The sequence below is a fragment of the Antennarius striatus genome, chromosome 5, assembly GCF_040054535.1.
Source record: "Antennarius striatus isolate MH-2024 chromosome 5, ASM4005453v1, whole genome shotgun sequence".
NCBI lineage: Eukaryota > Metazoa > Chordata > Actinopteri > Lophiiformes > Antennariidae > Antennarius > Antennarius striatus.
In genome coordinates, this window is record NC_090780.1 from 2,859,300 (window position 1) to 2,884,360 (window position 25,061).

The 25,061-nt window shown below is 39.1% G+C and overlaps 3 protein-coding genes across 3 annotated transcripts; all 3 read right to left on the reverse strand.

Moving 5' to 3' along the window:
- Positions 1-255: 255 nt before the first annotated feature.
- On the reverse strand, positions 256-4,685 carry tgm5l (transglutaminase 5, like). Its single transcript, XM_068315439.1, has 14 exons — positions 4,638-4,685; positions 4,308-4,490; positions 3,953-4,189; positions 3,696-3,814; positions 3,048-3,176; positions 2,747-2,924; positions 2,462-2,597; positions 2,249-2,352; positions 1,895-2,134; positions 1,743-1,805; positions 1,449-1,661; positions 1,192-1,349; positions 829-965; positions 256-702 (listed from the first exon to the last, which is right to left on the reverse strand). The coding sequence occupies exons 1-14, from the start codon at positions 4,642-4,644 to the stop codon at positions 549-551; spliced, it is 2,058 nt and encodes a 685-aa protein (XP_068171540.1). The 5' UTR covers positions 4,645-4,685; the 3' UTR covers positions 256-548.
- A 1,780-nt stretch (positions 4,686-6,465) lies between these two features.
- Positions 6,466-8,255, reverse strand: pxmp4 (peroxisomal membrane protein 4). Its single transcript, XM_068316030.1, has 4 exons — positions 8,129-8,255; positions 7,808-7,870; positions 7,514-7,712; positions 6,466-7,408 (listed from the first exon to the last, which is right to left on the reverse strand). The coding sequence occupies exons 1-4, from the start codon at positions 8,239-8,241 to the stop codon at positions 7,139-7,141; spliced, it is 645 nt and encodes a 214-aa protein (XP_068172131.1). The 5' UTR covers positions 8,242-8,255; the 3' UTR covers positions 6,466-7,138.
- A 1,029-nt stretch (positions 8,256-9,284) lies between these two features.
- On the reverse strand, positions 9,285-24,412 carry itcha (itchy E3 ubiquitin protein ligase a). Its single transcript, XM_068315484.1, has 24 exons — positions 24,293-24,412; positions 23,225-23,305; positions 22,801-22,942; positions 20,516-20,640; positions 18,759-18,890; positions 18,523-18,571; positions 18,030-18,208; positions 17,698-17,923; positions 17,051-17,146; positions 16,640-16,814; positions 16,040-16,109; positions 15,828-15,912; positions 15,112-15,240; positions 14,924-14,996; positions 14,736-14,807; positions 14,548-14,636; positions 14,289-14,448; positions 14,045-14,178; positions 13,297-13,437; positions 12,953-13,073; positions 12,720-12,824; positions 12,342-12,438; positions 12,157-12,229; positions 9,285-11,810 (listed from the first exon to the last, which is right to left on the reverse strand). Exons 2-24 carry the CDS (start codon positions 23,247-23,249, stop codon positions 11,711-11,713), a joined length of 2,598 nt encoding a protein of 865 aa, XP_068171585.1. The 5' UTR covers positions 23,250-23,305; positions 24,293-24,412; the 3' UTR covers positions 9,285-11,710.
- Positions 24,413-25,061: the final 649 nt, after the last annotated feature.

Below are 25,061 nucleotides of genomic sequence, written 5' to 3' on the forward strand. Positions count from 1 at the left end.
AAGTTGAAACTTTCTGAACATTTTTGTAAGTGCCGAAATAAGTTCAGTTTGTTACAGCTAACGCAAAGTTGTGTTCTGGGAACATCCAGAAGACGACAAGACAAGTTATGACAAAATATAGTTGTGTAATCGTATAACATATGCATATATTTGACAAGAAGAATTATTATTCAAGTAAAAACCAAAATAATTAAAATAACTTGTTGCAACTTTTAATATTGAACTAATGACTGATTTTCAGGCAGAAATGTAAACTTTCACACATTTTCAAACATTATTTTAATAAATAGTCAAATAAATATATTTACATTAAAAGTTTTACATCACAGTTAAAAATAAATAAATAAATACAGACGGTAAGTAGCAGGAATTTGAAAGTTTCTCCAGTGTGTGTCCCTGCCACTTGGTTTACATGTTCTGACTGCTGTTGGTTTATCCAACATAAATAAAAAAGGAGGTTCCAGAGATAAAATCACTGATAACAGAAGTGCAGCTGATTGGCTCAAGTGTCACATCTGAGCAACATGAAGAAAAAAACCCAAGAGGATTCAAGCTCTGCTGACCAGGACCATCTTGAAGCCTCTGATAGTTGAATTGATGTGTGCGAGCGACAAAGCGGCCTGCAGCATCTTTCTTCCCACCATGCTGGGTTTGAATGTGATTTTCTGCTCCGCTCTTCCACCTGGACTAAGGGGGGGCATCCTGCAGGAAGACACGAGACGTAAAAGTTAGTTAGTCATGAAAGGCATCAACCGCTGAGATGCAGATGATGTGAAACATTCAATGAAGACATGTTTGTTGAGAAACGATGGAGATCGTCATGGTTACCTGAAGTGAACCTTGCTGTGGATCAGCCCGGCCCCGGCTACAGTCAGCACACCGCTCACCGGGTGTGAGTATGGGTTGGTGAAGGTCACGGTGGCTGTGTGTTTTTTTTTATAGGTGATGGAATCTTCATCTGTAATCTGAAAGAGAAGTGTGTGTTTTTATTCCTGCTTTAATTTGCTTTGATTACAGGAAAAAATTCCAATGCATCCCACTTGTGTTCTCCAACTGGAACAAATAAACTCTTGAATTATTGTTTAATGTCATCATCGTCCACTTAAAGAGCAAAAACCCCAACTCTCACTTTCCTAATCCCTAGAAGATTTTTTAAAAAAAAATAAAATTCAGATTATCCCAGATTATCACCTGTATGATGAGCTGTGGGCTGGGGATATTGAACTCTTCCGTAGCTAACACTCTCTCCTGAGTGGACATGTCCTCCAGGACCACAGCAAGGTTGATCAGGTCATCTCCAACCACATCCTCGTACTGAACCGGGAGGATCTGCTGATGAATAATCTTGACTGGAGAGACAGAAGGAGCAGATTAAACCTCAGCATCCTTTAGAGTTGTTTTTTTAAATTATTATTTTGAGTGTGTGGGTGAATGAAAGGAGAAGCTACCTTCCTGTGGCTCCAGCTGTATCACGCCGTGGGTTTCCAAGAAGGTGTCTGTCGGGCTGTGGTTGTACTCTTTCACCTGGGCGTTGATGTGAACCTTCATCATCTTTGCGACTCTTTCCGTGTTGATGATCTTCACAGTGAAGCAGACGGGCTCCCCGGCAACGGGATACTTATCCAGCGTCAGGAAGGCTGTCACGCCCTGGGGCCTACTGTCTGAATGAACGAACAAAATTCAGGCTTGAAAACACGTGTTGGATTTTATTTTGCAAGCCTGGTTAATGTATTTAAAATTACTTCTTCTTAAGGTTGAGTTTTCTGATGACGTTGAAGTTGTTGATCTCAAAGTTGACGCCGGACCTGCGTAAAAAAGATCTGTGAGTAATTAAGAATGCCTTAGATTGCATATTAAACGTTTTAATGGTTGTCTTCAACGGTTTGATTCATACTTTGGATGTTTTTGTAGTCTCCGGTGATGTTCTGGGTTCTGGGGAACCCGACAGCTTTTGTGCAGATGAAGGACCCCACGTTCTCTGTGTCTTTGGTGTGACTGACCACCCGACCCTCGCTCACAACGATCGAATGGACATCAGCGTTCACCTCAGCGTACACAAACGGGATGTCATAAAACAAGTTGATCCAGCGATTCTTGATGGCTTTGACCGGAGCTGGGCCGCAACAGAACACTCCTGAGATGGAAAAAAGATTGAAAAGTTAGAGTAATGTTTAGAAATTTTTAATTCAGAGACAACTAAAAGAAGTGTGACTTTCTCAAGAAGGAGAAGAAAAAGTTTGTCACACACCTCCACTCCTCTCCTGAGGGGTTGGGTCCAGAACCTGCCAGCCATCCATTCCAGAGCCCAGATCGCTGCGAGTCATCCAGCACTCCACCCACACATGGAAGTTCCTGTTTTATTGAGATATAAGAAGACATCACAACACGTTCATGGGCTTTTCCCTTCGTCTCCAACCGATTGACCTGTAAACGTTTTATATATTTAGAAATATTCACTAACCATATGCTGTCTTTGCTGCAGCTCAGCTTCTGTCCAGTTTCAGTGTAGAACTCCTCGATCACGAGGTTGCCGTTGGTGTCGTGAGCTGAGTTGAAGTTTGTCACAACACGACACGGAATGCCAAGAACTCTCATGACTGAGAATGACATAAAAACACCAAGATGTTTGCACGCTGATGGAAACGCGACGGTTGTGTTTCTAAAACAAATGATCAAAATGTTCCTGTTGCAGACAAAGCACTGCGTGTTGAAGCGTTGACAGCTTGGACTGTCTTGTCACAATTACCTGTACACATGACGGCTGCAAACACCCAACACTGTCCGTACTTGACTGGGCTGTAACCCGTCTGGGCCCACTGGTTCAGGATCTCCCCACTCCCAGTCCACGAGGAGGGATTAACCCCTTGTTTAAAGTCACCAGACCACTTCCCTTTCAACACACCGCGGTCGTCCTCACTGTTGATCTGAAGCATCACAGAGAGATCATAAAGGAAACTGTTGACCAGCGTTCAGCAATAACTACAGGTTTGGTTCTATTTGAGGTTCACATGCATTGTTTTTTTATCACAGGCTGTTTGCTGACTCACCATAGCAGAGACGACCCTGCTGATGTAGACCGGGTTGTTTCGATTCAGATAGTCCATTTTTCTGTTCTTTTGGTGCTGAGGGCTGATTTGGAGCAGATTCAGACATGTCTCCAGAACACCAGACTCATACTTCACAGGTAGAGAGACAGAAATTAGAGAATTAAAAGTGACAATGACATCTGAAGTCCATTTTAATAGAGAAATGCTAACTCGCTCACAGGTATATGAGAATCCTGAACATGCTACCATTTTACAACCTAGGCCAGCCGAACCTAAAAACTTATTATTTTTGATGGTAAAAGTTAAAACAGAGAATCCAAAAGAAAACCACTCAGATCAAACCCATGACCTTTTTGCTGAGAGGCTAAAGTGCTAAACGCTAAAGCACCGTGTCGCCAAAGGCAGGTTGAAGTCTGGGGTTAAAAACTCTAAAGCTCTAAAAACTCTACTAAAGCCTTTAAATAGTAAACTTTTCTCCTAATTTATCTCCTACTTCTTATGTTTATTTATTTACTTACTTACGTACTCATTCATTCATTCATTCATTCATTCATTCATTCATTCATTCAGTCATTCATTTACCTACAACAGAGCACTCCGCTGTAATCAACTTCTAAAAATTGGATATACAGATCATTGATTTCATACCTGATCAAAGGACCATGGTCTTGACACTAAATTCATAGATGTCCCCATAAACAGCAGTCCAGAATCATTCAGGACAAACTCCTCTCTCTGGTCCTCAAAGGGAATAAACACTGTGTCCTCTGTAGAAAAATAAACCTTGAATTTGAATACATCCTCACGTGTCTATGAATTAAAATACATCTCACCAGGCACACCATAAATAGTTCAGGCTGGTGCCAAGCATTCGCTATGATAAAGAGCTGCTGCAGCCCACTCACCAGGACACCAGGGGTTGCAGAGGAGAATGAATTTGCCAGAGGCACAGGTCCTCTTTCTTCTGCTGTGAGTGAACACACACAGCTGAAATCGATAGCAGCCCACAGAGGCAGAGGCAGGAGAGGTAATGAATATGGAGGGGTTCTGGAGGTCCACCTGCTCTGGGACCATATAGGCTTTCCATTTAGAGGAGGAAACCTTCTTGGAGAAAGTGACTGGCATCATCACAAAGAGGCGGCCTGAGGAGGAGAGAGGGGTAGGCAGTCAGCCGAAGAACTTAGAAATAGACAGATCTTTTTGCTTATAAATGTCTGCTCTTACACAAATAAGATATGATTAAATAAAAATCTGGACAACCTAGCATAACTTTGATCCTCAGAGAGTCCGTTTTGGGATTGAAGGGTCGACCACCCAGTTGAAGACAGACTTTGAACGGGGCTCCTCTTCGGACCACCGTGGTTTTGGAGTGGCTGAAGGACTCCGTCCTGTGTTTCTCCAGGCTTTCATTTTTTTCCAAACTGACATTTTTTATACTGAAATCTGCAAGTAAGTATTACAATAAGTATTACATTAAAATAAAAAAAAGCATTCAACAATTACATTTAAAATGGATCTTATATGCAATGTTCAAAAACAAAAGAAAATAAGCAGAGAACAGGGTTTGAATTTCTGAAGATAAAGTCTCACCTTCCATCTGTTAGGATTCCTTTCTCGCTGCAGTGACTAATGTTTCTATCGTTACCCATTCGACATATTTAAGGCTTTGCCCCGCCCTCAGAAAGCATTTCACATGAGGTAGGTGATTAGAAAGTGGACCAGTTTTTCTCGATTGTTGCTAAGGCCCAAGCAAAACAAAAACTAAAAAAACGTTGTGCCAGCTAGTTCAGTATGTTCTAAATTTTAAGCCTCATTACATGAGTAATGAGACTCACCCACTTCAAATTGGAGAAAACTACGTTAACGGGTGTGAAAACATGCAACAAGCTGCGAACAAAGGCATGGACAGCAAAACAAGTTTGCAGAAATAGTGATTCCACAGCATGTTTTTATTTCTGTACTACTCTTTAGCACACGGCTGCTTCCCAAGAATCCCAAAATATCTCTTAATATTAAGAAACAGATAACTGATTTCCTTCATATTCAATGTTATTATAAAAATTCCAAAAGTGTTGGGACACTATAAATCCAAAGGCTTCTTTCTTTTTTTTTCCTTTTTTTTTTTTTTTTTACATTTTCTCTAAGTTAAACAACAGTTAATATTTTACCTCATCCTCTTCAGTAGTTTATGGGAAAATTTTTTTTTTTTTTTCTGAATTCTTTTGCAACTGATTTCTAAATTTGAGTTTTGCTTACATTTTGCACGTTGGTCCCACTGGTTCTTATTCATATACAGTATTGGTTTATTTCACAAAGTGGTGAATGGTGTCTCAGAAAAGTTGGGGCCAGAATCTAACATATAAATATAATAGTATATATTGTATAACATGGTAAAAAAAACATTGTATTGGAAAAACATTGTCTTGATCAAATTTAAATCATAAAATCTACAGAGCAAAAATTTAAAAGTTTTAAAAGCATGAATCAAATCATGCTTGCACATCATGTACAATGAAATGAACACACACATACACAGAAAGCCCTTTGACCCACTGAAGGCAGGTTTCACAGTCACATACAAGGGCATTTAATCCTGCCCCAGAGGAGGGCAGGTCATAAGTAGTAGTGTTTCCATGCTGTTCACACTGGTGAAAGTCAAACTCAATTGGTACAGTCATCAGTTTGTGATGACGGGGGTGGGGGTGGGGGGGTGGATGTTTACCTGATGTCATGACAAGGGAATGTTGTGGCGACACAGTGTCTCCACATCACAAGTTAACTGTTGTGTCATATGCAAGGACTAGATTAAAATAATTTATACAATCTTCAGATTTGTACCTATTCTCCTGTCTCTATTCACGTTGCGATGACTTTTTAATGTGATAAGTTACATTTTCTCTCTCATCAGGTCACAACAGTGGCACAAATCAGTGGCCAGAGCTAGACGATATTTGGCCTGTTAAGGTTGAAATGTAAATGAACAATAAATGTACATTGTGATTCCGAAAATAAATAATTATAACACAAGGACAATTGTTTTTTTTTACATTTATGTACCGGTAACACATATGAATTAGAGTAAGCCACCAATCTTCTTATGTTTGGACCATTTCACATGTAAACGGGTTAATAGGTAACAGGTGTTATTGTCATGATTTGTCACGAAAGGTTGAAAGGTTGTGATTCACAAAGGGACGTGTCAAGATTCACATTATGATTTTTATATACTGTATATATATATATATATATATATATATATATACAGTATAACCACACATGCATCCATACATATTTGTTATACTAATGAGTTACAGCTTTATTTAGCATACTGAATTGTAAAAATGTCTGCAGCCTTTACAGAAAGGGTAAAACAGGACCCACATCAGTCTGAAACAAAATTTATTTGATGATATAATGACACACTTACTTTTCTTTTGTTTTCAGAATAGAGCACAATGACTCAAAGAAACTTGTAGCAGCGTAGAGAAACTCTCACTTCTCTCATTCTTACCTACACATGACACAAAAACCATAGGGTATTCTTGCATTAAAAACTGTACTATATTTTATTTCCTCATATACTTCATACTGCTGTACAGAAGATAAACAATAGACCAGCAGGGTAACTGCTCCCATTTAAGCTAAAAAAAAATCAATAAGATATTGGTGCAAATGGTGCGTGTTTCTCCATAACCACAGATTCACAGCAGATAACAGCATTTCTGACTGTTTTATATTGAACGTTGTTTGGGTTTTGATTCTATTGCAGGTGTAGGACATACTACTGGAAAGTAAAGTCATATAGCAACCCTCATAGAATCATGAAGAATTTATACTTGAGATGCAATACGATGGTTTATATGGAGAGAAGTTGGAAGTAAAACATTTTGAAAAGGTGCTACAAAAAAAGAAAACACATGCCATATATCATAAAACATTTTCAAAACATTGAAAGTGTAAACTGTAATCAAGCAGTAATTAAAAAAAATATTAGAAACATTCAATAATATTTGAAAAATCAATACTTATAAATAAATTATAATTCTATTACTTTAATTACTATTAGGTCCAAAGTGCAAACAACTAATGTTTTATTTTTGAGTAGAAGTCCTTGGTTTATTATAAACTAGGAAGTCTGAGATGTCATGCCACACATTACTGTCATGGTAGAGGTAGTTCATTGAAGACTGTAAGGACGGCTGGAGGGTGTGAGGGTAATATTCAAACAGCCATAACACAATGCCCCACACCAGAGTGGCGAACAGTGGGAAAGGGTCGTGTTTAGGCTGGGGGACGAATCCTTTTTCAACAAGTAGTCTAGACATTGCAAACAGGATCCTGGACAGCAAGTACATGTTGATCTAGAGAAGAGCAAAGTGTTTTAGTGAAATGAACACAATACTTTAGAAACTATTAGATTGACCTCTTAAACGTGCACAAAAAAAATGTGGCGACGTGATGCTGACCTGACTATTGATATTGTTGTTATCTCCAAACACCAACCATCCTCCGACACAGGCAGCTAGAAACGAGTGAGACTGGAAACTCTGTCCCTGCAGCCTCTCCTGCAAGGCTCGCAGCCCTTTGTAGGTGAACACAAAGCAGGCCAGATTGCGAGAGTGGGTGTAAGTTGCCCTCAGAATGGCATTAAGCTTGTCCTTCAAACTAGGAGAGGGGGAAAAAAAAAAGATCAGACTTCAGCATCATGGAAGACAATTAAAGGAACACAGTAACTTAAAAACTGAAGTGTAAATTCCTACCTGCCACTTCTGAATAGAAAGGTCATCACCAGGGCATGTGGTGCTCTGATTTTAGCCCCATACCTAAAAAAAACCCCCACAAAAAGTCAAAGTAATGTCTGGAAATGCAAACAATTAAATATCAAATATTTCTAGTACGATAAAATGAAACAAAAGTCTTTTTCATACTACTTCTTGACTTTCTAGACCACAAAGGCTCCTAGCAGTATAATTAGCGACCACTGCCAACCACAGCTGATTAGCCTGTTAGCCACCAGCTAACAGGAAGAGTAAATAATTATTAATTTAATGAGTTGAATTTTATTTATTATTTCTACTCACACGGCGCCATTTCTGAATCCTTTCAACACTGCTAAAGCAGCTTTGTATTTCTCTTGCTGCAGAAGACTGTTGACGGTGTAAAGAAGAGTTTTTATCAGATCAGGAGCTGCCATGACTTTCGGTTGACGACAGGACTTAAATGCATGTTACACACACACGCACACACAAACCGGCATGGTGTGTTACAGGCAAAACCCTCCGTAGTGAAGACTTGGGAAAAAAGTTTTAGTTCCTACATAAATGTAGCTCGGATTAATTTCGTACATTTCGCGTAATTTTAAAATATGTGCTTCTATGAATGATGGCAAATAAAATGTGGGCTTAATAGAAAGAAATATATAAAAGTGGGTTTTTTTGTTTGTTTGTTTGTTTTTGTTTTTACAATTTTAAGACGCTTATTTGTGGCGTGAGGTGAAGATTCCACTCATTAGGAGTTGCATTCAGGATTTTCTATTCACTTTATTTTGATTTGGTAGTGGATTCATACACTAAAACACATGGATGCAACTTTGTCGAGGATGTGGCAAGGAGTAATCCATTAAACGTTTGCTCTGAAAGGATTTTTCCCCTACCTTTTTTTTTTTTTAAAATATTGCAAGACTTGTGTTGTTTTTTCTCAACCCCACGCTACTATGCACGCAGGTTTATCATAGTGTCACATAAAAGAAAAACATAATCACAATGACATCCATGCAATAGTGAGGTAAATTAGTCACTGATTCATTGCTGCTTGTTTCGGTAACAGGATGCAGAGGGAACCCAATCAGACACAAGCAGAAAAATAAATAAAAATACAGTGTATATTCATAACGTATTTGAAGATTTAAGCGTCTATCTCATTACCCCCTCCGATTTAATGCATAATGTTTAATGCACCCCATGCATTAAACTGATGAAATGTATTTTAAATAAAAAATCAGATGACTGTTATAAAATGTGGCATTACTTATTTTAGCCACATTTTTTCTATAGGGGAGCAGAAACTACAATATTAATACATTATCATTTCAATCCCTTTATTTTGAAAGGAGTCGATTAACAAATTATGCTCCCTTGTTTGTTGCGCATAAACATGCAAAGTAAAACTCCTTAATAGTGAACAAATGTTTAAGTTTTTATAATTATTAATATTTCGAAAGTACCCAGAAAGTCCAGTGTTTTAATCATTTTAATTTTTTTTCTCAATCAATCCAGTCCATTGTTACATGAAACCAATTCTCCAAATAAATAGTATTTTACCACTGAATTCAATTTATCAAAAAAAAAAAAAAAATTAGACCTCCCCCCCAAAACAGTGATTACACTATCAACATGATTTACATTGCAATCAGTACAGCTAACACAAGCTTGCATATTTCTATACATTGAAGTCCCTGGAGCGCAGCAGGGATTAAACAAAGTGGTTAAGTCAGTGTCAAGGTGCTATATTATAGACCTGTTAAAACAGTCAACATTTTAAACACAAAACCTTTTGCATCACCGTCTTCTTTTTACAATAATCACTTGGTAGCAACAGACTTGCAGATGTGGCGTGTGTATTGCATTACTGCTAGTGAGGGCAAAAGTAAAATATCTGTCAGCATTGAGTAGAAGTGAGGAGTTACTTCGAGTGAAAGAAATGACACCTCTGGTGTCAGAGAGGGAGTGCTTACACCGTAGAGAACAACTGGTATCAACATGATGAACTGATGACACACAGCCATGTGGTCAATACAACAGAACTTCATATTTTTTATTCCTTTCTTTTTTTACTGGCAAATTAAAGGGAATTTGCTGAAACTGAATATGTAGTTATGATTTTTTTTTTGTCCTCTGAGACACACAATAAAATAACTAGTTTACAACTCACTGCCTTACACAGATATTAGTTACTAACAACGTAAATTTACTGATTTAAATGTTTAGATTTCTATTTAAAATGAAGAAGCTAATCCTGTCATTTTATTTCAACAGTACCTCACTGTTACCTTTAAAGACAATAAGATGCAGCTAACATCTTAGAGGTGAAAACAGGTGAGTAACGTGTAACAATTTAGTGATTATACTGGCTGACTTAAGACTTTTAAGTCAAATATTTATCAAAAATAATCAGTTATAATCCTTTGGTAAATTCTATAATTGTTTCCTTGAAGTGATCCTCTGATACTCAAAGACACATTAAGTTTGGTGTTAGTGAGACAAACACTACTGCTGTACAAATCTGAGTACACCCTATAAAACTAGGGCTGCTTTCTATTTCATTAATTTAACTCTGAATCATTAAATTCTACCTGCGACACAAGGGGCTACGCTGTTTGGGTGTTAAACTGATATCTACTTTTCATGTATATTTACATCAACTGTATTAGTCACCAAACACAATTATTACCTCTGCTAGCAATCTGAATAAAATGTCACTCTAGACATCTACCAAAGTCTTCCAGGGGGAATAATTTATAATTCAACAAATCATTCTTTTCTATTACACCTAAAGGCTATTACTCCCACTTCATTTATAAAGTTCATAAAAATCAATACAAGACTTTTCAGTCCCCCAGACCCATAAAGGAAGCGACCAATCATGGTCAGAACTGCTGACATTAAAAACAGCAGACTATCTGGGGAGGGCAAAGTCTGTCAAACTAAATCACAACCAAACCAGCTTTTACCGTATCGTCAGGGAAAACCTGCAAATATGCAGCTGTTGCTGACTTAATGTCAAGAACTGAAATCATTATTAATGTTTAAACTTAATAAAGAGTCATAAAATGAAACTGTTGAAGTGAAATGAAACTATCACTAGCAAAAAAAAAAGTTCTCTACAAAACTATTGCACATAAAAATACAATCTTCTTTAAAATGGTCACAACCTTCTCATTGTTAGTGTGCCAACTCATTTAAATTTAAAATGCAGTAAAATTTTAAGAGATCAATATTTGAGAATGAGAGAAATTTCCTTCACAGGGTTGATTTTAAGAAAGTTGTCTCCAATGTGCTGCAGGACATGTTCCTGTCAGCTTTAAAAAAATGTTTAACAATCCATCCAAAGTTTCAACAAATGCAGAATACGAGTTAATTAAAGACCCAAAGCTATAAAGTACGTGTATGTATAATCCCATTAAACTGCATATGTGTCTCTGATGCTGCTATTAGATATGAAGCTTTTAAGTTTAAGTGAAAATGCACAAACTTGGTTTTTTCTCAAATTATTATAGTGCATAGACCCAACCAGGAGGCTCTTAAACGGTTATTTTTTTAACAGACTCAGATGTATGCGATCAAACATCAGCAACACACAGTGAGTCCCGACATGATGGGCAGAGAAAGGTTCCTCTTCTACCCCCCTCACCTGGTGGTCGGATGGGCGGGGTCAATGAAGTCCCATAGGTGCAAAGTCAAAGGAGTCTGATCAGGATTCATACGTCCATCAAGGGACAAATGAACGTAATGAAAGCACAGTTACTAACATGGTGATGCCACAGAAAAACAAAGATACAAGTTCAATATACTGTTTAAGCAGCTCCTGGCTCCAAGTAGAGTCCACTGAAAAGTGCTCGTGTGAAATGGATACGGCATCTTCAAGGCAAGCTTCACCATCTCCTGTTACTCCTGTCCAAAACCTTCAGTCTCTTCTATAGCGAACATCAGCTTCTCCTTCAGCTGCTCGTAGCTCTTGTATGGAGGGAGGTCCAATCGATTAAAGCTACGTGGGGAAAAAAAGAGACGGACATCAGAAATAGGAAAATGTATATTGTGTTTCATGTAAAACTGAAGAAACAGCGATGCTGCTCCTCTGGAAAGATAGAAGTAAAACATGCTGCTTTGACAGATCTGCATTAAATTCTGAATAAACTCTTTAAAATATTACTCGATGTACAAAAGCTAAATAATATAAGATAATAATATAATAAAACTATAATTATGACTGTTAGTGAAATATTCAACACAAACATCAAACAAAGGCTGGTTATTGGATCGCTTAGAAACAACTGAGAGTTTTGTTGTGAACCTTCAGAAACTAAATTATAAAGCAGAATAACTCCTCTTACCATGTGTGACTTCGTGGAAGCCAGTTCTCTTTACCCACTTTCTCAATGCAGAACTTTTGTGGACCATTACTTCCTGCATTTTAAATAAAAAATAAGCAGGAATATGAATAAGACATCAAACATTCAAATCTGGTTGCGTTGTCCGATATATTTACATACTGTATGTGTGACTGTGTTTTGCATACCCATCAGATCAGCGAAGCCGCCGACAGGAAGACGGCAGGTTCCTGTGACGAACTGCAGCAGTCTCATCCTCTTCTCGTTGTCCATCTCCTTCACGAACTGTCAACAGATCATTCTGGTAAAAACACTGAGCGGATCCAGACAGAGAATGATACATAGGATTCTAAACTCCTAGATTTGAAGTCTTTGGACCCCAGGACTCATACTGCTTGACAATTTATACTATAAAAGGTTAAGTGAATGTGGAATTTCCTCATTTAGGGATAAATAAAGTTTTTCTATTTGTTGAGTGACCGCCGCAAATGAGAAGAGATGAAATACAAACAGGATTCTGTTTTTGAAGCTTGCCAGAACAGTGTAGCACAAATGTAAGAACCAACCTGCCAAAACCACAGGATCTGTTTGCTACTGCGAGCGTAATGCCTGTAGATTGTGTTCCGCTGCCAGTCCACCAGGTCTATCTCCTGCATCCCGCACAGCATCACCTTCACATGAGAAGCACAGTCAGGGTTTGACTGAGAATGATTTGTTCCGAGAGAATAACCACTGTTCTCCTCCAAGTGTTCCTGTTCTAATATAGTAGAAAAAAAAACAGGTCTTCTGATGAAAGCACCTCTAATTCTTTAGCATCAAAGTACTGGAGGTACTGCTGGGGCAGAACTTCATTGAAGCCCTCGAAAAACGCTTGAGTCTGCTCCTCCACTCCTCTGGACAGTCTCCACTCTGCCACCAACCTACAAAGAAATGAGGGTGGAAATAATATATGAAATATAAACACCAAATTTTAAATGTTACGTATTCATGCATACATATTGCTTAGTATTTTGGAATTTTGAAACAGCATCTTACACTATTGTTGTTACTGCTTCATTAAAACTACATTAGAATACATTTGAATGTGAATGTGGTGTTCGGAGGGAGACGGAGGATGAAGAGCAGCGGATGATGCAGCTGTACCTGATGTATTCCTCTTTATTCTCCTCGGTGACTTGGATGTTCCCTCCATCTGGCTTCAGCTCGTGGGTCGTGACCTCCCCCAGAATCTCCTTGTCAACTGAGAAGAACATCTCCAGACCACATTCTTCTATGTTATTATCCCTGTAGGCCAGAGAGTCATTATCATTATTAACACATCGAAAATAACAGTGCCAGCATTCACGTCGACTGAGAAAGTCTCCGTTTGGATTAAACCATAGATTTATCTGCATGAGGGTCTGGAACACAACGTTTACTTGTAGCAGTCACTACTTTTTGAGAGATAAAAGAAAAGAACTCGACCATTTACATGGGGAATTGTACAGAGATAGAAATGAATCTGAATTAAATTGAATGAAACAAGGTCCTTAAATTTTTATTTCAATACATGGTGGTGTCCTTCTAATTTTTTCTAATTTTTCTATTTTAGTTTTAGGAAAATAATTGATGACAGCACACATGAAGAAAATAATTTCATAAAACAGTGAAATACCGGCTGTCATAGAAAAATCTCCAAGAAGCATTGAAAAAACACCAAATGACAAAGCAAATAAACAAAAATCCCGTGTCACCAGGAAAATGTAGACCACACCTCTGCTACATACGTTACATACACACTATTATAACTAACGCTTTAAACCAATAACCCAAATCATAATGCTGTTTAAAGACTGTATGGGCTAAAACACAAAAGACAAAGCAACAATGAGGTTTGTGAAGCCAGACTTACTTGATCCAGATGAGTGAGTTATAAAACTCTGGATCTATGGACTCCAAGTCTTTGAGAGCCAAAGGTTTATTCAGAATACGCTTGTAGAAAGGGAGGGAAAACCCCGTGTCGATGAATTTGCCGTGGAATAGGGCCTGGAAGAGAAAAATTCATGTTTAATTCTTTATCTCCTGTTTATAATAATCCTCCACCTTCTTGTTAAACACTGATGCTGAGGAAGCGTGTTAACAAACAGCGCCATCACCATGGCGATGAAGCGTCCGATGAACTTGAAGTACTTGAGGTGATCGGGGTTGATGTAGGAGGCGGGGTTAATCTGCAGGCAGTAGTTGTCTTTGCCAGCGTACTCGAACAAACAGTACATGGGGTTCAGAACTTCATGAGAGAGCAAGAAGAACCATTCCCTGAAAACAATGACAGACAATAATTATCAGTTAAGGCGGAGCGGCTGTACCACATTTTTTATGAGGCGCATAACATGTAGTGACATGAACTGACATTACCTGGCCACACCTCCATAGTCCAAGCCTTCCTCTCCTGGGAAAATGATCCACAGCCTCCGTCTCAGGTCTTGCGGGTGGAAGCTCATGATCTTTGAATGCAGACAGAATTTTTAAAAAAAAATCCACACCTCAGATTTCAACAGGAGAACAACTGGCCACCAGACAGACAGCTGGTTTCGAATGATCACCTGCTGGAACGAGTCTTCGAACAACGTCTTCCGGGAGACGGTGATTTTAATGTGCTGAGGCATAGACAGTTGCTGAAAACAGAAAAGACATTTCATGGAACATGAAGTTAGGAGTCAAGGATGAGCAGCACCAAAATAAAAACTCATTTATCATTAGGGAAATAAAACTCCTGTTGTGCAGCACATACCTGACACCAGAACCTGAAGTATTGCACCTTGGCTTTAAAGTCCCTGACATATGTGATCTGTGGGCCATTCTCACTATGGAATACAAAGCATTTTCAATGATCATTCGGCATGGACACTGTTACGAATAACACATTATTTATAATAGCCTTCAATCAAAATTCATGGATTGAAAAGAATAAATTCTCACAGTGATGATTTCCCCGTGCGTGGGTCGATGTAAGTCGTGGTTCGCCGGTTGTGATCGACAAAGTACGGGATTCCATCCACAGTGAACCTCATCTCCCAGCCCTCAGGGAGGGGCTTATCATTCAGAAGCCTGGACAGAAAAATGCATCAAGCACCTTGTTTTAGACATAGATGAACACAGTTTATGTTGCAAGTGAAACTGGGAGTTTTGTGTTAAGAGAAAAATGTAGGATTAATGATGAAGATAATTAAGGATGTTTAGTTCTCTAATTCTTCTCTTGAAAAACAGAACAGGGACAGATACCAAACTGAAATTTGTGAATTCACTTACGGGGCAAGATAAACATCAAGTTGAAAAACAGGACAATATACTCAGATATGTTGTTTTTCTATATGTTTTTTTTTCTTACTCCGAAGTGTTACTCCCGACTCTGGACAAGTGATTTGCTGTCTTAGAAAATATAGTTAACATTTGATGGATTACAAATAATATCATAGCAAATCATTGGTAATAAATATACGTGGGTGTCTAAGGTAAGTCTAATTTAATTTAATATTGTATTAAATTTAAGAATTAAGCAAAGTATCTCTTGAAGTATTTTGCTCAGACAGTCATCAACACCCATTAAAGCCTCTTCAAAATTATATATATTCAGTATAAAAATTTGTAAAGATTTACATTACGTGACACACACATAAACACACACACACACTGACCCTTGCGTCCTGGGGTCCTCCCACTGTGTCGTCCGAGTTGGGTGATGAACAAAATACACTCTGCCATTGGTGTCAGTTCTTTTCTCTGACATGGAAAATAAAGCAAAAAAAAAAAGTTTTAAGATACGATTCAGTCGGAATTCACTTCCACGAATGCCACACCAATGTAAAAATGTTTCTAAGAATGAAACTGTAAGCCCAGTGAGGGTTACCCCAGCCATGTGGCAAAGGTCCCAGCGGGTCAAACTCTTTATTAGCTGTGACTGCCAACTGGTCCTGGAGCTGAGACAGAGACAGAGACACGTGTTAAAGGGGTCTTACAGAAAAAACACACTTTGGGGACCAAAAAAATAAATAAAACAATCCCAGTATAGTTCAAATACATCCAGAAGAGAGAGCCGTCTCATCTCTGATACTGATGGGTGTTTCATTTCTCCCCATCTGTCAGTTGCATGGCTAACAAAGTGCCAGATGTGGCCATTTTGGACTGGGATCAGAAGCAATTGCAATAAAGGCTCTACAAAATCTGACGGTCAAATAAGACGAAGGCCTTTTTTTTTTGTGACATTATTATTAAACTTCATATACGGACAAACTGTAGCAGAGCAGCAGAGCAGTAGTACAAGTTCCGAGCGAGAACATGAAAACTCCACACTTCAAGTTTGTGACTTCTCCTGACATGAAGGGGAATCCTATAACCTACTGTAAGTGTTCACACACACACTGGCCTTTACAGGCAAGACATTTGAAAGTAAACACACCCACGTGGACAGATTCTGCCCTCCGTGTGCCGTGAATTCCACTGCTCTCACCCCGTAAATGAATCTCTGGTTGAACTGCTGCATGGCTCCCTGCAGCTGGCTGCGCTGGTGCTGCCACTCCTCGTAGTTACGCACCGACTCCTGCGTCGGGCGTTGCCACGTCGTCGTTCGCGTTATGTGGTCCACATAGTAGACCCTACCCATGGGGTCCACCCTGCGCTCCCACCTATGGAAAAACAGCAGCATGGGGATGTATCAGATGAGTCAAAGGGCTACAATTAACACAGAGATGAACTGTTTAAATCTGGTCTCTCACACGTTTAAATAAGGAGTGGGACCGAAACGAGAATGATGTGCCACTCCGAGATTAAGTTATAGGATTGCAACTGCACAGATCTCATTAGCATAAAAAGAGGTCTGCTGCTAGCATTTGTAGCATAAAAAGAGGAGATGACTGATCACCCTGTAGGCAGAGGTTCCGGTCTGTCCCAGGTTGTCCTTTTCTCAATGTGATCCACATAATACACTCGTCCATTCTGGTCCACCCTCTGCTCCCACCTGTCGGGAAAAAACACAAATACACAATGAAGACACTTCCCAAACCCTGAATAGTGTGATCTAGAGCAGTGGTCCCCAACCTTTTTTGCACCACGGACCCGTTTCTTCTAAGGCAATATTTTCGCGTCATTCCGCACAGAAGTCACTTTTCAAAATAAGATATCTTTAGACCAGTAATCAATAATATTTTAAAGTTAAACATTCTTTGCTGCCAAGTACCTAATGTCCCGCGACCAGGGACCGGGTCACGACCCGGTGGTTGGTGACCACTGACGTAGACGGATGTAACAGAGAATCGGGTAATTTTCCAAATAAAACATCTTTCAGACGAAATAAATAAAATGGTAGTAATGCAAATCATTTTTTCATCCTGTGCTGCTTGGTACCAAATGACCTACGGCCCGGTACCGGTCCGCGGCCGGGGGTTGGGGACCACTGATCTAAAGTGTGCTAATAATATCCCTACTGGGATTAATAAAGTATATACATTTACATTTAATGCATCAACACCAAAATGTCAATATTGCACTAATTCAACTTTGGTCTTTTACCCCGGTGGTAAGGGGCCGTTGGTCATGGGTGTGATTCTGGGTGTTGTCGTGACAACAGCTGCTGAGGAGGAGGTTCCTGGTTTAGGACCACCTCCTGTCTGTAAGGAAGCGGCTCCTGTGGGTGCGGCTGAATCCTCCGGCTGATTTGAACCCCCACTAGCCTGAGAGGAGCCGTCAGAAGCTGGACCCTCACTCAGCTCACTGGGGGAGGAGCTGCTGGAAGAAGCTGAGGAGGAGAGATGAGAGGGAAACCTGAGTTAGCAGCACTGCAAATGCACACGAATGGGTACAAATTGTACGTTAAATCTTTCAACATCTCCTGCTCTTCCTACTTGGTGAGGGGGCTGGTCTGCGAGGTGTCGGCGGTGGGGGCTGAGCTGCTCGGCGAGATCGTGAAGCGTTTGTGGCTCTTGGAGATCGGGAGGGAGAATCCATGCCGCTGACAGCGTGACCGTTTGGTACGATGACCCACTCCTCAGAATCACTGGAAGGAGACGTGTCTCTGCTTGACCTGGGGATCGAAAACATTTATTGTACATATATTTAATTTGTATTTTACACACGCGCAAACTTCAAGAGTTCAGCTTTTGTCGTACCAAACCAAAAAAAATTATCAAAATAGCACACATAGGCCTTTAAATTAAAGTCCAAAGTTGTTTAACTGAAGAAAGTTTCTAAACTAAAAAAGCCTCTTGGATGAGATTTGAAACGTCTTTAAAAAAAACGTTCTTAAAGTCAAGTGGATTTACTCAAACAACTTTGGATAACCATGACCTGGATAACTGAGAACCTACACAGACATCATTAAATGAAAAGTAACCAAACCTGTTGCCAGAGTCTCCGTTTTGTCTCGCATTTCCATTTGAAACAGTAGCTAGAACGACAGACAGAAAAAGGACATAATTTATGCAAAAAAAACCCAATCTGGAATATTACTGCAACAGAACAACTAGGCCTTGACTTAACTTCCTCAGCCGCTACCAGCTAACATTGACTTTATGTTCTTGATTTACATATAAAATGGGTAAAGACAGCAGGCTTGTGTTTGACTAGCTGCTTACTGTGTTCTCTCTCTGCTGAGGCGAAGGTCTCGGGGTCGACCTGCATGCCGTCCAGGCAGACTGACAGGTCCCCCACCACGTCCCTGGGGTCTCTGTCGGAGCACAGCTGCAGCGTCTGCACCACCTCACACACTGGGGAAAGGCCCAGAACGCAGCGTCATGTAGGTGGAAAGAATTAACAAGAAAAAAACATGTCAAAGCAAATTGACCACACACTGACACCGACCCATCACTGCTACTCAAAGTGAATACAGACATTGACATTGTTATCTATTATTCCTATTCCTTCTCACGCAGACGTGGACTGACTTTTATCATTGTCCTGACAGATTAATGAGGTGTTGTTTTATTTCAGAATTTTCTAGACGTGAGTGGATTTTTGTCTCATTTATGCCAAGTCTTCCTGGCTCTGCTGTGGTTTGTTTACTCCAGATGGATTCACTTTCATCACAAGCTTAACTTTAAACTCATGAGTATAAAATATTCTCTGAGGATCATTGTTTTTTTGTCTTGGGCTGAAGTTCAGATGAGTCTGAATGTTCCTCTGGGTTGAAGCTGACTCTCACCTCTGTCACACAGGCAGAGTGTGAGTCTTTGGACGGATGGAGCTATAAAAACTAAAAGTTATCCTGCTTGGGTGTGGAACAATTATTAATACAGTTACGGGTTTTTTTAAATTTACTTTGAAAAGATAAACAAATGTTTTTTTCCCACACATATCCAGTTACAATGATGTGTTCTTTTGTTTACTAAATGTGGTTCTGATTAAATGAAAATGTTATTTTATATTTGCTGCGAGCTGCTTTTGTTTTCTGTTAAATTTTGCTTGAAATATCTGACAATTAGTGCTGCATGAACGCAAAGACTGAATTTAATGTGACACAAATGATTTACTTTAAACCTGCTGAAGCTACGCATTGGCAACTATGGACAATCTGTGGTTCATGTTAGGATATTGCTGTTAATTTCTCATTCAGTATAAAGTTTGAATTTGTGAACATTTTGGATATAACTTATTGTTATTTGATTAGTTATTGTAATAATCAAAAAATAGTCAATAACTATAGCAATAATTGAGAACTGCAGCCCTGACTCAAATCAAGTTAAAGGTTGAGAGGAACATCTTTGGACTCAAGGGGACACTGGGAAGTTTTTTAGAGCTTGTTCAGTTCTGACAAATGAAAGTGGAGCAGTAAATACAGACACGCTGATAAAAGCAGAAGAAGAGCTGTTGTATTTGGTCGTAAACACAAGCAGGCAGTCATGAGACTCCCAGGGAAAAGAAAACCTTGTGAGAAGAATGAACGTTTGTTTCGAGGCTTATAAAAACCATCTTTTAAATAAACAGACAGATGAGCACTTCAGCACATCAAGTGTGCAGTGTGTCTGCAGTGACAGGGAGGATGACGTGTTGTAAATGAGATTACAAAGGGAATATAATGTTATTATAGATAATTTTACTATAGTTAAGTCTTTATACGGGTGCTCCGTCCTAAAAAAAACCTGCAACACGGACTCAGCGGGGCATTCCAGTTCCACCTTCTGTTTCGTGGGCATCAAACATTTTTAATATAAAATAACTGCTATAGATATGTGCTATGACAAGATGAGAATAACTTTACGTCAGAAAATCCATAGCCATCAATGGCAAAAGGGCCTCTATCTGCACATAAGGCCATATTGACATACATTATGAAGACTCAAAATGCAGGTGTCGTAAAAGGCGGAGACATAAAAGTCCTTTCGCATAAACTCACGTTTCAAGTCGTTCGCTTTAAGGGTCTCCCTGATCTCCACTGATGCCATTCCTAACAGGATGTCTGCTTTCAGCGTCTGGTGGCTCCAAACACGAAAGATTAGCTTGCTGAATGGAGTCACGATTCTGTGGGAGACAATAAAGGTTCAACTCAATACCAGAGAAATTATGACTGAGAAAGAATTCATAGCAAGATCATCACCTCAGATAAAACCAAAGTCAATTTTTGATTCTGCTCCTGACACCCAGGGCTGAAGTCTCCGGCTCCTTATCTCAACACACGTCTTTCATTTTTTTTTAAAGAGCAATTAATGTTATTATTAATCAACCTTACGTTAAATTCAATATTTGCATTTTAATTCCTTCATTGCGAGGATTTGGCTCCTTTACCACAGAAGTATTTATTTATTTTATTTATTTTTCTGAACAAAGTAATATAACAGACTTCACACCTTCATCACATTTTACAACATCAACAACATTTGGAAAATAAAAGGCAGACGTTTATACACACGTTTCCTATCAGTTCATACATTGAATTTTGACAGACGTTCATACTCTTATCCTTTTCCCCAGATATATCCTAGAGCAGAACCATGTTTACGTTCTTCCTAGGAGCAACAAGATAGTCAAAAGAAGTTGACTTTGTCAGTGTTCTCAACACTGTCATATTAACCTCCCTCAGCAGACAGACAGTGTTTATCCAAGAATTAACCAGTTTGTTACACTTTAACAGTTTCACATTCCATTATATCATCGACAGATACAGTATTAACAAGCAGAAATCCATGTTTTTTTTGTTCATTAATCCATGTTTCTGACATCGATGATGTTGAATCGTTTTTCAACTGTTCTGTGGAATCCTCGGTGGGTCCAGAATTGGTGTAGAGCTCCCACTATGGAAGTGATTCTGTTGTACTGATCTCTGGTGTGGTAACAATTCTTGTTTGTCTTTATTGCTCGTATTTCACCGACTCCTCTGCACTCCTGATCACCATTGTTTTCATCTGGTCCGGAGAAAGCACCTTTGTTCTGATGAAGATCCTGCAGTTGTTGGTCCAGGTGTTGTCGATCAGTCCATTCTTCTTCATTTGTCGGGCTTTTTTAGTGACATCAGCATTCTTTTTAGTAAGATTCTCATTAATGTGGACATTTTTTCCTTCCAGTTTGAAGCCTTGTTTCAGAAGAACAATTTTGTGTTTACGATTCTGGAATATTATCAGCTCGGCAGGTGGTCTCCTACCTCCAGATGGTAATGGGTAACATGTTTCAATCTGGTCCGGATCAATAGTTATCTCCAGATCCCCCCATTGAGAAACTCCCTTGTTGCTCCTCGGTCTCAGAGTCAGCGATGTGCTCAGTTCCCTCTCCTCTGGCCACAGCATTATGTGTAATTCCTCGGCCTGATTTTTAGCCGGTGATGATCACATCATTGATACGAATACTTTGCTCCAATTCATCCATTCTTTGTTGTCCATGTTCTAGGACGACCATTCTTCAGTCTTCTTCATCTGTTTCTTTCTGCATTTTCTTCATGTCGTCCTTCATTTTTTCCCATACAGTCTAGTACCGGTTTTAGCTTTTCCTCCAGTTTTTCTTAATCAAAGTCACTCTTCAACTCACTCTTTAATTCTTCCACAGAAGAGACCATCCAAGTCTAGACTATCCTTCATATTTTTGTTTTCATACTCCTCCGATTTTCCTCCACCTCTCGACATTTTGCAGGGAAATTGGTGAGAATCAGTACGAGTACAAGTAAAAGCATTTTTTCAAAATGTTTTGAATCGATACTGGATTTTTTTAATTCCTCATTTCCACTGTAGAAATGACCACCAGACACAGTTAAACCTCCTTTCAGCTGCCAGTTAGGGGTCGCCACAGCGTGTCATCCTTTTCCCCCATTTTGGATGAACCCATACTGTTTGGCGAAGGTTTTTACACTGGATGCCTTTCCTGCCTCAACCCTCTGTATTTATCCAGGCTTAGGACCGGCCTACACTGGCTTGTGCCACCATAGGGTTGCAGATGCCGGGGATCAAACCCAGCGCACCATGCAAAGCAGGTGCTCTAACACTGAGCTACATCCCCGGACATAGGTATAGTTCTGAAATGTCTCTTTGAAAGATAACATTTATTCCATAACACTAAAATACAGATTTAAGAGCCTCAATTTATGGAGAATAACCTTCATTAAAATGATCTTTAATCAACCAGAACGACACTCAATTATAGGCACCACTTCTTTCTTGACCTGTATGCCCTCTTACAGACATCAGCTCTACTCACACTGTAAGCGCCTGCTTCCATTTGGGACTGTGTGTGTTGTTGCACTTCTCAGTCCTCTTGGACTGGCCATCCACGGCTACCTCCACGTAGGGACTGGGACCAAACCAGTTCTTTTTGTTTTCCTTCAGCTTGGCTGAAAGAACTATGAAGAAAAATACATCATCAGAAAGAAATTGAATTTCAATAAACTTTCTAATGGTTTGATCAGACTGTCAAAAGCTGTATTTGGTAAGGATACTTCTACCGGCTGAGAATATAAACATATGAATATGCAACAACATATACTGTACTTCCAAATTTTTCGTAGACATTTTTCCTACCTAAAAACAACCACCCATCATCTCTAACACCCTTACTATGAATGAAACAGGACTGAACATTACAACTTATTTTCTATCTTTACTCCATAAACACAGTAACTCACCTGTTACTTGCAATTGGGCCTTCATGGCTCGTCCATAACACTGACACACACTTCTGGCTACAGTGAAAAGACCTGCAACGACTGTAAGCGATGATAGAGAGACACGGTAACCAACAACATATAAGACAGCATATAAGAGGTGATGAAGGTATCGGGTTGCTACAAGCAGTGGACAACAGAACATTGGAAATGAGCTCCATGTACGACACTTTCAATAGTGTGGAGATATGTAAAAGTGGCATTGATGCCAGGTTTACCTGAATAGTTTCCTCTTTAAAATATTTCACATGAGTTTACTTTACTGTATTACTCTATATTTACTTTACATGTGACCTGATTTTAGCATGAATCAAACTGTAGTCTTCATTGTATTTCATTTCACCCTGACATGATCGTTTTGACACCTGTATACATCAAGAGACCTACTTTAATGTGAAACAGATAACATTGTGAAATTGATCTATTTTACAGCTAAAATATAGTAAATATTCAGGAATACACGACACCCAAGACATAATCTTACATACTTCAAGAAAACATTGTGCACCTTCCATTAAGGTTAAAAAAAAACAAAAAACAAAACATCGTTAAACCTTTTTTACGTACAACAGACATTCACTCATATCTGAAGTACGTGATTCTTCATTTGATCATAATTCAATATTTGTTTTAACAGAAGAGATGATGCGTGAATTGGTCGAAATCGTAGATACAACGGGCTTCAAGCTAATTACAACATTATAGCATAAGATTATGTAGAAGCTAATATAATTATCTGTCAGGTTAGCAACGGGCTAGCCAAGAGATTTACTGTCAGCACAACAGCCAGGGCTAGACTGAAGGGTTCGATCGTGTTTTTATTGAGGCGTGTTGTTTACCGGATTTTGCATACTTTTGAAGTGAACTATTAATAGAAACTGGAAGTTCTACCTCCAGGAGCAACTTTGTTAGCCGCCGACCTGAACGCCAAGGATTAGCTTAGCTAACAACACCCGGCTCCCTGTCCAGCTTCGATCGATCAGTCGCATAAATTCACACGTTATTCAGTAAAAGGCCGGTTGTTCCTACCTATAAGAAGCAGACGGTGAAGGGGACGACAGGTTGAAGCTTCTCTTGAACTTGCTAGATTGTTGACAGATCGCTGTCTGCCATCAGCTCAGACCTCCGCTAGCCAGAACCAGGTCAGCTACTTCCGGTTAGAGTTTTTCAAAGTAATGTAATAGGTGTCAACAGCGACAAAACAAAACTTCGGATCAACAAAACAGCTATTCATGGAGTTTTATGAAAATTACAATTTCTTCATCTGCTCACAAAGATTACATGAACAAATCAGGAATTGGATATAGGGCTGAAAAATTGGCCACTGTGTATTTACTTACCCATTTACTTACTTACTTATTAACTACTGTTTGAATCACTAAAATGCTCTGGAAATTATTTACTCCCGTTTGAATGGCAAAAAAAAAGTTCAATAAAGTATCTGTAATAGTGTTAAAGAATGATACCTAATGTCTGTCAGAAAAGAAAATGTCTTCCCTTATAACAACTCTTGATTCTTATTGTTTTCATCCTTCCCCTTATAATTTCTTCAACTTCTAGTAATAGTAGTACTATACTATCAGTAGCGATAGCGCAAAATATGTCGTTTTTCATTATTTATACCTTTATTTTGAAAACTGACAGGTATGACGTCAAAAATGATATTGACGTCACTGTGTACATTTTCCAAACCAAGTAACACAAAATAAAGAATTCCATACAACTTGTGAGCTGATCCGACGGCTGCATTAAACGTTCGATCAAATAATATTTTAATGATTACACTTTTTTGGGGGAT

Coding starts and splice junctions, on each gene's coding strand:
- itcha (XM_068315484.1), bottom strand. CDS start 23,249: ATGAAGGCCCAATTGCAAGTAACAG. Junction 16,815..17,050: donor CCGGAACCTCTGCCTACAGG/GTGATCAGTCAT, acceptor GTTTTTCCATAG/GTGGGAGCGCAGGGTGGACC. Junction 14,808..14,923: donor ACTTCAGGTTCTGGTGTCAG/GTATGTGCTGCA, acceptor TTCTGTTTTCAG/CAACTGTCTATGCCTCAGCA.
- tgm5l (XM_068315439.1), bottom strand. Junction 2,925..3,047: donor GCAGGGTCGTCTCTGCTATG/GTGAGTCAGCAA, acceptor GTGATGCTTCAG/ATCAACAGTGAGGACGACCG. Junction 703..828: donor CACAGCAAGGTTCACTTCAG/GTAACCATGACG, acceptor GTCTTCCTGCAG/GATGCCCCCCCTTAGTCCAG.
- pxmp4 (XM_068316030.1), bottom strand. CDS start 8,241: ATGGCAGCTCCTGATCTGATAAAAACTCTTCTTTACACCGTCAACAGT. Junction 7,871..8,128: donor GGATTCAGAAATGGCGCCGT/GTGAGTAGAAAT, acceptor GGTTTTTTTTAG/GTATGGGGCTAAAATCAGAG. Junction 7,409..7,513: donor ACAACAATATCAATAGTCAG/GTCAGCATCACG, acceptor GCTCTTCTCTAG/ATCAACATGTACTTGCTGTC.